The 15,121-nt window shown below is 38.8% G+C and overlaps 2 protein-coding genes and 1 long non-coding RNA gene across 5 annotated transcripts; 1 reads left to right on the forward strand and 2 right to left on the reverse strand.

Annotated features, from left to right (window-relative positions):
- Window positions 1-797: 797 nt before the first annotated feature.
- Window positions 798-3,801, reverse strand: LOC306703892. The gene is made up of 6 exons (XR_013767299.1): window positions 3,742-3,801; window positions 2,869-3,201; window positions 2,737-2,775; window positions 2,517-2,657; window positions 2,385-2,419; window positions 798-1,659 (listed from the first exon to the last, which is right to left on the reverse strand). It is a non-coding gene; the product is annotated as an uncharacterized lncRNA (long non-coding RNA).
- A 1,758-nt stretch (window positions 3,802-5,559) lies between these two features.
- On the forward strand, window positions 5,560-8,167 carry LOC306703891 (uncharacterized protein). Its single transcript, XM_079170041.1, has 4 exons — window positions 5,560-5,666; window positions 6,323-6,342; window positions 6,441-6,481; window positions 6,831-8,167. The coding sequence occupies exons 1-4, from the start codon at window positions 5,647-5,649 to the stop codon at window positions 7,017-7,019; spliced, it is 270 nt and encodes an 89-aa protein (XP_079026167.1). The 5' UTR covers window positions 5,560-5,646; the 3' UTR covers window positions 7,020-8,167.
- Window positions 8,168-8,476: 309 nt separating this feature from the next.
- LOC306704305 (cell surface glycoprotein CD200 receptor 1) lies at window positions 8,477-13,308 on the reverse strand. 3 transcript variants are annotated; one of them, XM_079170592.1, is made up of 7 exons: window positions 12,990-13,308; window positions 11,847-11,888; window positions 10,965-11,270; window positions 10,496-10,759; window positions 10,201-10,297; window positions 10,060-10,102; window positions 8,477-9,967 (listed from the first exon to the last, which is right to left on the reverse strand). In XM_079170592.1, the coding sequence occupies exons 1-7, from the start codon at window positions 13,057-13,059 to the stop codon at window positions 9,845-9,847; spliced, it is 945 nt and encodes a 314-aa protein (XP_079026718.1). In that variant the 5' UTR covers window positions 13,060-13,308; the 3' UTR covers window positions 8,477-9,844. The 3 variants fall into 3 exon arrangements, with proteins under 3 accessions (XP_079026718.1, XP_079026717.1, XP_079026719.1); XM_079170591.1 differs by having other exon boundaries at window positions 10,201-10,300; XM_079170593.1 differs by lacking the exon at window positions 11,847-11,888 and having other exon boundaries at window positions 10,201-10,300.
- Window positions 13,309-15,121: the final 1,813 nt, after the last annotated feature.

Raw genomic sequence — 15,121 nt, forward strand, 5'->3', positions numbered from 1 at the left:
TTTTCCACATGCCATTTCTTAGTCAAAGGACCTTTTTGTGAGTACCGTTAAATTGATTACAACACAAGAAACACTGTGCTCTACTGGACATCATCTAAAGGAAAGTGAGTGATTTAAGGTCTTAAGAGGTGAGCTGGGCAATCCCTGATTTTCTGATTCTGTTCTCAATTTTGTCATCTTTCAGATTGCAAATGAGACGCAGAAATAATTTGACTTTGAAAAAATATTATGGTATTTCTGATTTATTAGTTAGTAATCTAATCAGTTACTCAAAATGTAAACGTGCGGCTTTGTTTTCCAGTTATCCCCCAAATTTCATGAAGATTTCACAGCTAACATTGTTAATTCATGAAAGCAACAACTTAATTTTATTAATTGAAGCTTGATAAGATATAATTTAATGATAACATTTTAAACACTGACCACAGAGCTAAGCCATGCATTCAAACATTCATCAACTGTTTTTTGTTGTTGCTGCAGACCAGCCCAAGAAATGGCTATATAGGATTTACTGCTCGAACTACAGAGTCTCAGTGTGGTTGAGTACGGGTGGGACATCCGTCACCACAAATGATGTCAAGAAATCTTTCGATCTTTGACTTCCTGTGCATTTGAGATCAGACCACACCAGTGTGGTCGAGGGGCCCGGTACAGCATTTCCGCTGGTGGAAGTGAAAAACATGCGAGGGCTGTGAGGGACAGAAAACGTGTGAGAGAAAATACCAGATTCATGAAGGAAGTAAATTTGCTCAAAATGTCATCTCTCACGTGGATTCTTCCACGTAGAACTATAGGATGAGCTGGCCAAGCAATTCTTTCTTTAAATTATTGAAATAGTCATCTCAACGGACAGGAATGCAAAAATGAATACCAAGGACACCACATTCATGACCTTTCAAACAGTCACAGATCAGACAACACTGGAATTTATTTAACAAGATATAGACGCCTCTTAAACTTCAGTCCTCATACCAAAAGACAGAAGAATGCACAATAATTCAGTGAGTCTGCACACCACAAATCTACTTACCCACTGGCATGTTTAAACAATCCACCAAAGCTTTGAACAACAAAGTTAAACAAGTCAACAAAGCCCTCTAAGTCATGTAAATGAAATGATTGTAGGAGAAAAAAACCCCTAAAAAAACAAGAAATTAATAATAAAAAGCAGCTTTGCCTGGAAAAAACCTGAGGGTGAGAGAATAAGTTCAAAGCTGCTTCTGGTCTAGCCGGGTTAAGTTGATGAATATACTGTGCATCTGCCGGACCACAAGCCTCCTCCGTTCACATCTTCTGCAGTGCGGTTGATCGCTTAACTTCTTGGCCCATGTTCCATGACACGACCACATACTTGAGTACATTTTTCCATCCATGTTCTCATCTGCATGTGTCAAATGTGACTGATCCAAAACGTTGAAGGCAGCATATCCTGTGTTTTTATTTTTGTTCAGTGTCTGCATGCTGTTCTCCGACAGGTCTCTCAGTCTGTCGGTGGTTGACGGCAGCATACACTACAGTGACTACACGGTCTGACACTTGACTTTCATCTGCTGTGTTTGCCATCGGGGGAGCTTGTGGTGGTGGTCTTTTTGCAGTACTTGGGGAGCAGGTGTGATGCAGGCTAATGGGGAGGTCGGGTATCATGTGAGTGGACTTTTCCTATGACACCAAAACACCAGAACAAGATTAAATAAAATACTTGACACCATTTTGACTCGTCAACATCTGGGTTAAATGATTAGTTTTTGAGAAAAGAAGATCCCATACATCACTGCTTTTGCATAGCGTCACAATCTATTGATCATAATAATGTTTCTGTCCCTCCGGACCTTCGCCAAGAGTATTTTACACAATTCATACATTGATCTTAAATAGATAATGCCTGACACACTCTGTGTGCACAGGTTTAAAGGCTGTAGTACTAGTGTGACACTGCCTGTAGCTTTATATGAGCGTGCAGGAAGGGAGTGGTGTCAATCTTCTCATCTAACTCTCATTCATGAGCTCACTTCAAATCACATTCATGAGGATACAGGATGAGGGTTAGAGTTAGGGTTAGGGTGATAGGAAGGTCCTAGAGCCTTGGGAGTGGGCTCTACCCCCACTAACGTTTGTCTAATTTGTCTAATTTCAAATGACATTTTAGAGGAAATGGTGCATAGTTACAAAATTTCACAACAGGCTAATAGCAGACCAACTCAAGGTCTCACTCTGAAGTAACCAGGACATTCTGATGTAGCACTCCAAAGTTATAGCCCTTCAAAATCTCATTCATGAGAGAATTTGTCTAATTTCAGCTGGGGGCGTGGCCAAGCTCAGGATAAGGGTTAGGGTTGGGGTTAGGGTTACTAAAGCTAGTAAGTTTATTTGCCAAAATGCATTACCTGCATTGCCTGTCCCTCTGTGTGGTTCAGTTGTCCTGTGCAGAAGACATAAAACAAATGCTCTATTGTTAGCGTTGAAATGTAGAAATGTTGCATTATTAATTGACTGTGAGCACGTATTGATGTTCTTACATTTACAGCCATAACAACTCAGGAGGGTTAACACTGTCAGTGTGACAACCAGAAGAGCTATACTAACACAGAGGAAAAAGTAGGGCAGCCAGGGCACATCATCATCACGCTCATCATCATCGTCAGCGCTTGGTAGCTCATCTACAGAAGAAGAAGAACCACATCAGTAGTTCCAGTCTTTAAAATGTATGCATATAGTTCAACAAATAAAGCTTCTTACCTGCAATATAGACCGAGATGTTTACCCCCTGGTTTAAATCTGTAAAATAATAGAAAATATATACAATTTATACCTGCATTTGGACATCTAGTAAATCTATATTTTGGCACTGGGGGAGCAACAACTGCCTACCTGAAACTGAGATGTTGATGTTGTGACTGATGAACTCATCTTTGTATCCTTTTACAGTGCATCTGTACAGGCCGTTGTCACGAATGGAAATCCGTGTGAAAGTCAAATATGAGATCAGTTCACCCTCAACACGTATGTCGTTCTGTCTTATTTCTACGCTTTCTGTGTAATGAATGCGTTCACATTTGTTTGTGTCGAGCAGTTTACACCAGGTGACATTCAGTGATTCCCCGCAGTGTTTGACAGGACACCGGACTGTCAGAGGTTGTTGCGGGACAGCTTTCCACGTCGTGCCTCTCCAGACCATCAGCTCAACTTCACAAGGAAACAAGTCTAAAAAAAACAAAATCACGTTTCGCTTGTCTTCAATCATTAACATTAGATCAAACATCTTTGCTTTGTCTTAAAGCTGTTCATCATCATAACAAAGTGTCTCATACATTCTCACAAAAACATCTACAGTATGATGGATTTGTTCTCTTATGCAATAAATGTAGTTACATTTTCCAATCTAAAGACTATGCAATTGACATGATTATTTGTTTAATTATTACATTATTATTTTAATTGCAACACTGCTAACACTTTCTTTAACAATTCTTCCTGCGTCATGAATTGAAGTCTCTCTGAAACACACAGTCTGTACCCCCTCATAGTACCCCCTCATTCACCAACCGGCCGTCTTTTTCCCTTGTTGTTACATAGTTGCCCAATAATTGTATTGATGACTATATATTAAATAATCACACCGTCATTTATGGGCTGTAATCAAAAGAGTAACTGTAACTTAATGACTTAACTAATCACTTATTCAAAATGCTCCGTCATGCCCTCTTGAAAGTCATATCACAACACAACAGTATTAAGGCTTACCTTGACCTTTGCCATAGATGCAGACAAATGTAAAACAGCATAATGTCAGCAGGTAGGTGTATCGCAGCCCATCCATGAGACTTGACATGTTCATGACCTAACACCTTAGAGATAATCTAAAAGCGGATCGACTGCATGGGCTCATTTCACTTGTGACAAGCTCACCACTTCCTGTCCTCCCACATATTTTCAAAGACCACCCTGCATGTGTGTATTTCAATATGTCATGGCAAAACACAGTGGATGCTGTGCACACAAGTGAAAATTGCTCGTGTGTATTATCTTTGCAATTTGATTCTGCAATACTCGGTTACAGAAAGACTTATTTACACAGATGTAGGTCATTCTCAGAGCACAAACTGAGACACATAGTTATCAAGATTATTGAGTGAACTTGACACTTCTTGTCAGGGAACTGAAGATCAACTTCCCAGGGACACAGTTTCATCATCTCAACCAACAACACTCCTGCGTTGTCCTAAAGTGTCTCAGGAGCCTTGGAGGAAAAAAGTTAAATATACGTGAACCATTATTTGTTTTCGTCACAGGTGTGGATGATTGGTGGATGTGAATGTATTTGATTGATGGCACTGTACAGTGTTTTTTATTTCTTGCTTTTTTTTTAATAATGCAACCAGATGCCATTTGACCTTTCTGTGGTAGACTGAGGTCAGGTTCCTGCTCTGTGGTTTGAGAATCACTCGGGCTGCTCCAACAGTGCCCTCCAGTGTACAACGTGATACCATCTGCTGCATTTAAATACATGGAATTAGTGAATGTACAGTGTACGTTTGCTTAAAATGTACCTACTCTCAAACATCTGATATTTGACAGATACATTTATCAAAACTTAAAATAGTGAACGTCATCATTCTAGGTTGCATTTTTTTTTAGACTTTACAAAACTGCTTTTACTGCATTTTGCATGTTCAAGAAATCTCATCGAATGATCATTATTACATCCATAAAGATCTGTTACTCTTAAGTAAGTAAGTAAGATTTATTTATAAAGCGCTTTTTACAGACATAAGTCACAAAGTGCTTAACAGGGGCAGAATTACAAACATAAACAACACAATGTGACCATATAAGGGCCAACAATTGACATACACACAGAAAGTACAAAATTAAAACATGGTTTAAAAGCAGGCCTGGGACATGAGTTTTTAGTCAAATGCCAGTCTCAACAGGTGAGTCTTGAGCTGATTCTGGAATGAATTCACAGAATCCGAGAAGGGGGGCAGGCAGAGCATTCCACAGCCTTGGTGCTACTGCCTCTAAAGCTCGGTCACCACGGACGTGGTCATTTATCATGTTTGACCAAAGACGCAGTTTGTTTGTAAAGTAAACTGGACCGAGTTTCAACTGTACGGGAGTGAAATGTCAGTGACTTCCTCATATTCTTCAGCAAAGAAAATTTGCACAATTATTCAAAAGAGCCGGCAGCAACAAGAGTTTTACTCCTAGATCGGCTTAGCCCCTGTGATATAGCTATGCAGAGAATTTTGATTTTACTTGCAGATGTTTTGAGATATCTGTTGCTAAGACTTGGACATTTCACATCTCTAGACTCAACGTGATGACAACTCCACAGGCATCACCTCCAACCGTTTTTATTGGGACACTTTTTCATTTAAAAATCGCTGGACTGGGCTGTGTGTGTATCTGTATGTATATGTGTGTGTGTGTGTGGGTGTGTCTGTGTGTGTTGGCACACAAAAGGCTGTTGTATGGTATACAACAGCCCCCCTCCCCTCTCACTCTCTCTCTCTCCAGCCCATGTGCAGCAGAGCGATATCAGTGACTATAACACTGTCAGGCTTAGGGTTGCAACAGCATCCAAGCACTTGAACCTGCCGCCTTTTGACGAACACAGTGTGAACGTCCAGACTCTGTGGGCACATCATGGGAAACTGCACTTCAAGGTAGGTGATCATCCTTAGATGCGCATCGTAGAAGGCACCCTCACTTGCCTCGGAGCAATTTTTCAGCAGGTGGTGATTAGGCTCTCAAGCTTTCCTGGAAGTGTATACTGACAACCTAAAACAAGACTGATAGCATTAAAAGAAACTGTGGGAAAGACCCCTTTTTAAAAAAATAATATAAAAGAGCTGGAAGCACGTGTTTAAATGAAACATTGTTGTATTTTGTCTCCATGTCAAGCAGCTTGTGCATTTGCTTCAATGAGGAAATAGTGGTGATAACAACAGACTCAGTGTCCAACTTAAAGAATTGACAGTATATAACAGTGCAGTTTGTATCGTTATAAAATGTTGACGTTGACCTAGAAGCATGGAAAGTTCCACAACCTGTGCTGTTAGTCGCTGACATACAGTACACAGTTGGTCATAGATAGATGTGGGTTGCATATCTGAAGTGCTTCCTGTTGCAGCAAACGTCATCTTTTAAACTGTCAAGGAAATACTGCTGTGGGGTAAAAACCTACGCCTCTAGCCTCTAGCCTCTAAACTAACATTCTCAGTCATTTTATTTTCCCCACACTAATAGTTTTTATTGTTCTGTTTAATATTTCGGATGATTGCATCTTTATTGTGGTCCTCATCATTTGTTCTACTTTCAGAATGAAGAAGAGCAGGAAAGGTAAAAGTACATTTATTATGGCATTTTCAATATTTAGCATACAGACTTTATACTGTGTTGCCGTGTGTGATGTTATATATTTACATTTTCTCTTCCAGGTGATTATGCAGCAGATGGAAACAGCAGCACACATAATAAGGTAGACCTGCCCACATCAATGTTGAGTCTATTTTTGTTGAGTATAAATCTCCATAGTTATCAGCTCCAGCTTTTCATGGGACACAGGGGTGTTCCTGTGCTTTTATGATAGCCCGGTCCGAGGTGCTGCCTCCTTTGCATACTGGGTGAACATTAATGTGAGGCCTCTGTTGTAAAAGAAACTGTGAGGCTGTTTATTTCAGTTACAGGAAGTCATAACCACAACCCGCATAAAAAACAAAACGTACTGTTTGCAGTAGTCCTATGTGGAAAAAAAAGTATAAATAATGATGTGTAACATAAATCATGTTCAGGATTTACATCTTACTCTTTGTATTATCTCATGACAGCCTCACGAGGATGTAACGTATGCCTCTATTGACCACAGCACTGCCAAAGGATCTAGAAGCACCAGAGCCACCACTGATGATGATTGTGACTATGCAACAGTTCATGTCCCAGCAGCACGTCAACCTGACCGTGTGTCTGAGTGCTCATCTAAAGACGAAGGTGCAGACGATTATGTGCTCATGGGCTAAATAGAAACAAGGGGAAGTTTATTCTGACTTTTGCAAGACGCAGGACTCGTAGATACCACAAACAGGACAAAGTGACTGTCTGTTAATCAAATCTTGATCTTCTATGAAGAAACTGTGACAAAGTGAAGAAAAAGACATCCACAGTCAACAGCAGGTGGTTGCGGAAGCACCAATCCCCCTCACGTTTCGCTCCACTATTGAGAAAACTGTCATGTTCCTTTCTGAAGAAGACAAACTTGCATCACATTTGACATGTGTCAAACTATTATATTATAGCACCTCTTTTAAATAATTCTGATTGAAGACTTTGTCAACAAAATTGGTTTCATTGGTGTGTGCACTACTACTATGTAATACATACTGTATGTAGTAGGAATTTTGGACATAGCTTTGGTGTTTGGCCATTTTTTGACACTCATGCAGGAGGTTATATTTCGAACGTCTTTAAAACGGCAGAGCAAGTAGCTGTTAGTTACAACATGACCTGAATGACTGAGAATCTTTATCCTAATCTTTGAAATGATTTTCATTTGCTTTTGTTTGTAGAAACATTTGTCTTTAAAATGTTGTTGCTTGCAAGGGGTATATGTGCAGGAGACCTTTTTTTCCACCATGAAAGGACAAGAATGGCAGCTATGAAACCTTGTAAACAGAGAGTAAACACTGTGGCTTCCTAGTCAGGATGGTTAATATATTAACACCACATCCGCTGTCACTGTTATTCTCTATTGCTGATAAATGTTTGATCTGTAGGCAAACAGTTGCAGAAACTTAACCCTACATCAAGATGCCTGAACCAGACTTCAATAACAACGCGCATTATGCCCAGACTAAAATGTAGCTCAAATGTTTGTGTAATAAAATGGTAGAATTGTGTGTGCAGTTGTGGCCTTTGCCACTTTATCCAATCCATGATGGAAGAATGTAATGTTTATAAAAGTGTGTCCACAGCAAACACCTCAAACTGCTTTCCGGAGTTTGTGCATATTTTGTAACATTGCTCCTGAGAACTATGCACCAGATATAACACAAGTAGATATTTAAGGCTTCAGAATTTATATTTTTCATGTCTTGTATACGAGCATTTTGAAAATGCCTCAGGATGTGTTTGACTAGATGGATATAACAAAGTAAAGTGGTGTAATTTACTGCAAGTTGTATTTGTTTCTTTGTGGTTTTATTTATATTATTAATCAACCGAATCACTGAAAACATCTGAGAGAAATCATGGCAATAATCTCTAATTAAGGTCAAACCTTCAGTAAGGTTCTATACATTATAGAATTATATAGAGACATTATAGAGAGCTGTGAATATGTTCACCAGAAATAGACAAGTAAATAACTAAGCGAGTCCAAGTGTGTCATGTTCTGTGGACAGAAATGCATTTGACAGTTTCCTCTTTCCTGTTCAACTTAATAATCAGTGTGAGGTTAAGACACATTATAGTTGCTGCAGCCACTTTAATAGCAGAATTCAAATAGAAAGTCTAGACCCTGGCTGCATGTGTATCAGGGGAATTGTTACATCAAGCACAACCTGTTTCAATGTACATGTGGACATGTGGGTACATATTAGTATTAGTCAGACTTCTCTTTAAGATTCAAGATACAGGATCGGGAGCATTTTGAGTGCCTCTCAACGGCTCCCAACGTCGGCTCAAAGCTAACAGCAGTAAGCGCGCAAACATTGGTGAAAGTGCTAACATGCACCTAAAGCACGCGCAGCCGGAGAGCGACTTCATTCTCTGCTCAGGTAGACATAACTCCACTATATTTTTACATAGATGATAGTTGTTTGCTGCTATATTAATGTTCAGATTGTTAAATACAGCTCTTTAAACATGGACTGTGATGCTGATGCTGATGATGATGATGATGATGATGTTGATGGACTATCTTCTGATCTCCACCAGTAGATGGCAGAACAGTCCTTTTTCTATTTTCCATTTCCTCTACATCAATTTCTTGAGAAATGGGTTTACACTCATCATGAGAGTCTTGGACCAAATTCCAAAACTCACCATTTATTAGGATGGTCTGGTGCTAATATTAATCTAACGGATGAGAGAGGGTGGATGTTCAAGCAAGTATCAGTTTGCTGCAATGGATAATAAAACTAATCTTGACATTTAACCTTTTTAAATAGTTACCACAGTGGAAAAAAAGCAAACATGTACATCCTGTATACTTTTACTAATTTTTAGTGTTCTTTTTAATTTTGTAGAGTTTAGCAGTGGAAACAGTATATTTGGATGTGTGTTCAATACACACAATTACATAATTTGACATTACATGAATACCTCAATATTATCTTGAGGCAATTTCACACCTGTGTTTTTTAATTGGGATCGTATTGGGTTGACCAAAGCTAGAATCTGTTAAAAAGTGAGCATCTCTTCACATTTATCTATAAATATATGTTAAAAATAATAATGATAATAATGTTCATGTAATTGCCAACCATATATTTCATGATTACATCAAAAGTTCTGTAGTCTTGGCGCACTGAGTCCGGCTGAAGGCGGTATTCTTTCCAATTCATCAATTCCTTGCATTTGTAACTACAGTTATTATTAATGTTCTCCATGACAAACACGCACACACCCACACACAGAGAGTAGTGGGCTGCATGTGCAGTGCAGCCAGTGTGTGACATCAGATACATCCCCTGTTCCATCAGTCAAGAGTTAACTTGGGGCAGACTTTAAACTGAGAGATTTCCCTTCCTTATCAGAAGTCTTTCATCTCACTCTCCTCTGTCTTTACTATTTCACCATTTCTCAGTTTCACAGCCTTCAGTTTCTCACAAAGAGCCACGTGCATTTAAGCGTGTGAATGTGATGCATGTGCAGGATTTGATATGAACAGATCTGCAGATGAATTATAGATAGAGTTCACACGTTGAACATAGCTGGCGTAGGGCTCCACTTCCTCCACATCTTCTGCCTGCAATAACCAGAAAGGTGTCACAGACAAAGCTCAGCAATGTGCAGTGAAACACACAGAAGTACAAACTGCAGACATAGAGGTTTACCTACCGGTGGAGATTTAGATGGTGAGGTGTCGGACGGCTTGCATCGCCTGGCAAAAGGTGGATACACAAAGCAGCTCAGTGATTCAACATAAAAAGCTTACAAGTAGTCATTGTAAGTCATTTTTTATTAAATGAAAATTCTTACCTCAATGTTATTATTTTCTTTATTGCCAAAAGTAAAAATCCGGCTAAAAGCACAATGATTACCGCACCAATAAGGACGTACAGCCAAGGGAAATGACCTGCTGTGAGAGAGTGAAAATTAAAGGTTTGTTAAAAATCTGCGGTATCAATACAGCACATAACATCTATTAACCACTATGAAGTCAATGTTTACCAAAAATATAAAATAGAAAAACTTTATTTAACCTTATTGCTTCTGCACTAAACCCACAGCTTAAATTGTGTCTCTCATACTGTCCACTCTGCAAAAGCCTGACCTTTTTCGGGTTTCAGTAGCAAAATCCTTTCCCCTGTCCAGTTTGGGTGCCGGATAGCACAGGTCAGGTTTTCTGTGTCCGTTCCCTCGGGGAGCTCCAGGTGACTTTCTACTGTAAAAAATCCCTTTCTGTCATTTTCCACATACGATGCATTTCCCAAATGACTCCAGCTGATGTTGGCAGCAGGTCTTCCTCCTTCGGCCTTGCACACTGCCACCATCTTGTTGTCTTTATGGTATAACCAGGCTGATATCCTGGGAGGAACTGGGCCAGGGAAAACAAAACAAGAGAAATGAGACTCACCGAATAGACCTACTTCAGCTCGCTGTAACCAAATCACCAAAAAAATCTAGGCAAGTAAAACAGAAATTGATGTTTTATTAATCTTCGTCACAGTGATTTGGGTGAACTGATCCTTTTACATAACCTTATCGATTACATGGCTCTTGAAATCATAAATCTTTCCTACCTATGATAGCCACATGGATGGCATGATTTTCGGTTCCTCCTGTGTAAACCGACTCACACTGGTATCGCCCCTCGTCAGTATCTGAGAATTTTGGGATGTGAAGGTAGGACTGGACGCTGGATGTGTTTCGGAGTGATTTGCCATCATTGCAGGAATCATCGTTTGTGCCATTGTTAAAAGATATCCTACATTCTCTTTTGGTTTGAAATTGTATATGCCAGATAACAAACAGCATCTCATTCCATGTCTTATTGCTGCATGTCAGGTTAGCTTCACTCCCCCGGTTGAAAGCTAAATGTCTGACCACTGAAAAAGAGAAAAGGATAGATGCATTATATAATGTATGCACATAGTGGTATAGACTGGGCTGATTAAATGGTTTGGGTTTATTCTATACACAGTGTGCGTGTCCTAATATACACAAAGAATAAAAATAAAAACATCTTCAATTCTACATGGGACATGGAACTGCAAAATCAAACCAACAAAAAAACTTTAAAATATATATATATATATAAATAGCTTGTAACACAGATATAACTTAAGCCATGAATACAAGATGAAAACAGTTATAAAATGAATCATATTTGTCGTTTTTTATTTCTATTACTTACAATAAAATATCCCAAAATAAATAAGTTATGATAAATTATTATACGGAAGAAAATTATATTAGAATGTCATTTGAAATAAATTCAAACACACAAACTTTCCTTTAAAATATTTTTTTAACGCTGCAGGACTTACAAAATACAAACATGTATTCTAAGAGCTACTGAATGAGAACAAATTGTAATCAGCCTACTTTTGTAATGCCGGCCCCTTAATAGTTCATGATTGCCTTCCAAAATAATAGAAATAGAAAAGGGGAAATGTGTTTACCATAAACTGTGGAGTTCGCAGATTGTGTGCTTTGATTAGTTCCTGAGAGAGATGGAGGTGGTTGTGAGGAAAAGGTTAGTAAAATCAGATATATCAGTCAGAAAGCATGCAGTTAGTGATTTGTTCTGAAATGTTCTATCAGCAGAGAAATAATCAACGGGTTCATCTGTTATCCGTTAGGTAGTATTAGTAAGGGTGTGAAGCGATTCAATTAAAACCGGTCTGACTTGAACAGCGGCAGCAGGGCTAAAGCACAGACAGTTGTGGCAGAAAATGCACTACTTTGACCTTTGTAAAACAAATCTAAAAAAGGAACAACAACAGAAAAGAACAAAAGTAGTTTCATTTAATCTCTTCATAACCTCCCCCAGTGTGCCTGTCTACACTGTGGAAGAAGCTTGTGACATTATCACTGCTATTTCAAAGGAATTCATTGATAAATGCAGGACTCAATGATTGACTTTCATGGTGTTACGGGGTTTTTTTTTTTACTTAGATTTGTTTACTTCTGACAGGTGTAAGCAAACAGGCATGCATGAAGTGGGATGTCAAAACCACAGATTTGAAACAGAAGCGTCTCTTCCCCCTCTCAGAGACCACACAGTGGAGAAAATGTGCCTCATGGTGTTACCCTGATCTGAAATCATGATTTCCACTGAGGAAGCTTGCTGCTTGTTCATTCAGAAAATATGGGGCAACTTTTTCATATACAGTGTTATGGAAGATTGTCCTCCCTTGTCAGCTTGTGCATTACCCGAGCATGTTCTTTCCACTGACTGTCTACACTGTGTGAGTCACACCACAGACAACTTCACAGAAAATGCAGAGTGTCTAACCGCTTACAGTTTACTACTCATCCAAATACTACTAACATATCACAGAATATACAGTAATGAACGATAATATTATGACAGTATAACATTTGAGTTACATTGCACATTACGGGAAATACACTCGCAAAACATACATATAAAGTATAAAGTATAAAGTATAAGTAGCACATAGGTCCTCACGAGATCATCTTTGTGGAAGTTTTGTGTTCCTCAAAATAACAGCGTCTGTATCTAAAAGCTGTATCTTACCAAGGCTAAATAATCTAAAGTGCTAAAACTACTTGTGAGTAAAATGAATTTATGTTCAAACCTGTATCCATGCTCTGTGCTTCAGACAACACGAAGATAACCACGGCATAAATCCACATCATGTGCATCATCGCCAGTTGTCTTCAGGTTCCTCTGTAGATTGGCAACCTGCAGCGCCAGTGACAAACACATCAAGTATTTAACCGAATCCTCAGTCCTGAACTACAGTGACGTCAAACTGAGTTGCCTGGTTTTTGCCCGGACTACCATTTACCCTAGTTTATCAATTTCTCTCTCTCTCTCTCTGTCTCTCTCTCTCTCTCTTTCTCTCTCTTTCTCTATTTATGCCCAATGAGCTCAGGGTTTGAGTCGAGCGTGTTCTCCACCCCATCCAGACAAACTGAACATCCTTGACACTCCTGATGATAAAGAAATATAAACGACATGTGACTCACTAATCCCTCCCTTCATTTTTCTCTTCCCCCCTCTCCAAACCGCTTTCCACTGAAACATCTGCCCTTTTTCTCCCACACAGGATGACGCCTGACAAGATACCAGTTTCCTTTCTTGCTAGTTACACATCACTCTGTCAAAGCAGTATATGTCAACACTCTAAGCAAGACAACGTTGCAAAACAGATACATTAGTCACATTTTGTATATGTACAATACCAAAGATAGAATTCAACATGGCTTGGACTGCATTAGTATATGAATGCTTGTACCTTAATACAGTGTAATACAATAGCATTGCAATAAATCCCACCTTCTTTAATGTTAAAATGTTCAGATGTTATTCAAACTAAGACAGCTGTGTTGATTCTTAATAGGCATTTTGGAGCTGCTGTTGTTGAACGCATTTGCATTAAACTGAGCGGTGTAGTCTATCCTCATTGATTTAAATAGTGTAGACAAAATATCAGAAACGCCTTCTCACTATAACACAAAAATGTTACAACAGCACAATCTAAATAGCCTCCAAAATGACCACAATTAAATCAACACTTCTCTAAAAAGGTTACTTACTGAAAGCAGGGTTTATTAGAAGGTTGTTGTGTGACTTTTAGCTAGGTTTTAGATAATAATCTATTATAGAGAAGAAATCTTTTGTGCTGAGTAAGGGTAATTTGGTTGCGGTCTCTGCTGGTGTATGAACATCTTGCTTTATAACGGTTACACAATGCAAAGGTGCTGACTCCATCCTCAGTTTGCAGATCAGAGATTAACGCATTAGGTAGTTATTGCGTGCATGTGGTTATGATCTGCAAGCTCAATGCGGAGTTTGTGGTTCATGAGCAGTTCATGCAATGAGACATCTTGATATTAGCTGCCCCATATAAAGTCAGATGGGGCGGATGAACAATAAAAACTCAAAGTTTCCATTTGCTGTGTGTACTCTCACTCTGCCCATAACTGTGACAATGAACATTCAATGCAGATATACAATTTCTGAAAGGCAGGCCTACATAAAATCTTCTGGTTAAACAATAACTCAACCCACAGCTCGGCTAGCACTTATTTGCTTGTCCTCATAAAATGCTGAGTTTGGGAATTCAAAAACAGTACTGACACTAATGTGAGGAAGTGTTAGTTGCAGTAACCCAGCTTTTACCATGCACAAAGTGTTCTCCTTTTTCTAAGATCTAATATTAGACACTGTTTATTCATCAAAAATAAGTTCAGCTGACTGTGAGCTGGCACACTTGGCACTAAAACTGGCTCTTTTTTACAGCTGTGAAGAAATGTTGCTTTGTTCCTCAAATCCAAAACTAAAAAAAAACTTTGAGAAAGAGACAAATACTCTCTGTGCCACATGCTGTGTGTATATATGTATATATATATATATATATGTGTGTGTGTGTGTGTGTGTGAGTGTGTGTGTGTGGCTGTGGCTGTTTCCTTTGATAACACAGACTTCCTGTTGATGTCAAAATCAACCTTTTTGGCTCACCAAAAATATGCTCTGAGAGGTAAAGAACAAAGAGAGATGTATGAAGTGAAACAATGAATATGTCTTCTGAAAAAGAATAATAGCCAAAATAAGCTCCTGATATACATTTGTACTTAATGGGGCAATAAGCCTTCCTCTGTGACGGATGAACTCTTGTGAAAGTAATTCAAATAAATGTAATTTTACCATTCAAACACCTAAGCAGGATAATTCAATAAAAGTATCATTTATTTTCACATAGAA

This window comes from Pholis gunnellus (genome assembly GCF_910591455.1).
Source record: "Pholis gunnellus genome assembly, chromosome: 12".
Taxonomy (NCBI): domain Eukaryota; kingdom Metazoa; phylum Chordata; class Actinopteri; order Perciformes; family Pholidae; genus Pholis; species Pholis gunnellus.

What these genes read in the sequence shown, in the direction of transcription:
- LOC306704305 (XM_079170591.1), bottom strand. Translation starts at nt 13,059, where the DNA reads ATGATGCACATGATGTGGATTTATGCCGTGGTTATCTTCGTGTTGTCT. An exon ending in TGCGAACTCCACAGTTTATG is followed by an intron (nt 11,271 to 11,846) that starts GTAAACACATTT and finishes TCTCTTTTTCAG; the next exon opens with TGGTCAGACATTTAGCTTTC. An exon ending in CACCATCTAAATCTCCACCG is followed by an intron (nt 9,968 to 10,059) that starts GTAGGTAAACCT and finishes TGGTTATTGCAG; the next exon opens with GCAGAAGATGTGGAGGAAGT.
- LOC306703891 (XM_079170041.1), top strand. Translation starts at nt 5,647, where the DNA reads ATGGGAAACTGCACTTCAAG. An exon ending in ATGGGAAACTGCACTTCAAG is followed by an intron (nt 5,667 to 6,322) that starts GTAGGTGATCAT and finishes TTCTACTTTCAG; the next exon opens with AATGAAGAAGAGCAGGAAAG. An exon ending in ACAGCAGCACACATAATAAG is followed by an intron (nt 6,482 to 6,830) that starts GTAGACCTGCCC and finishes ATCTCATGACAG; the next exon opens with CCTCACGAGGATGTAACGTA.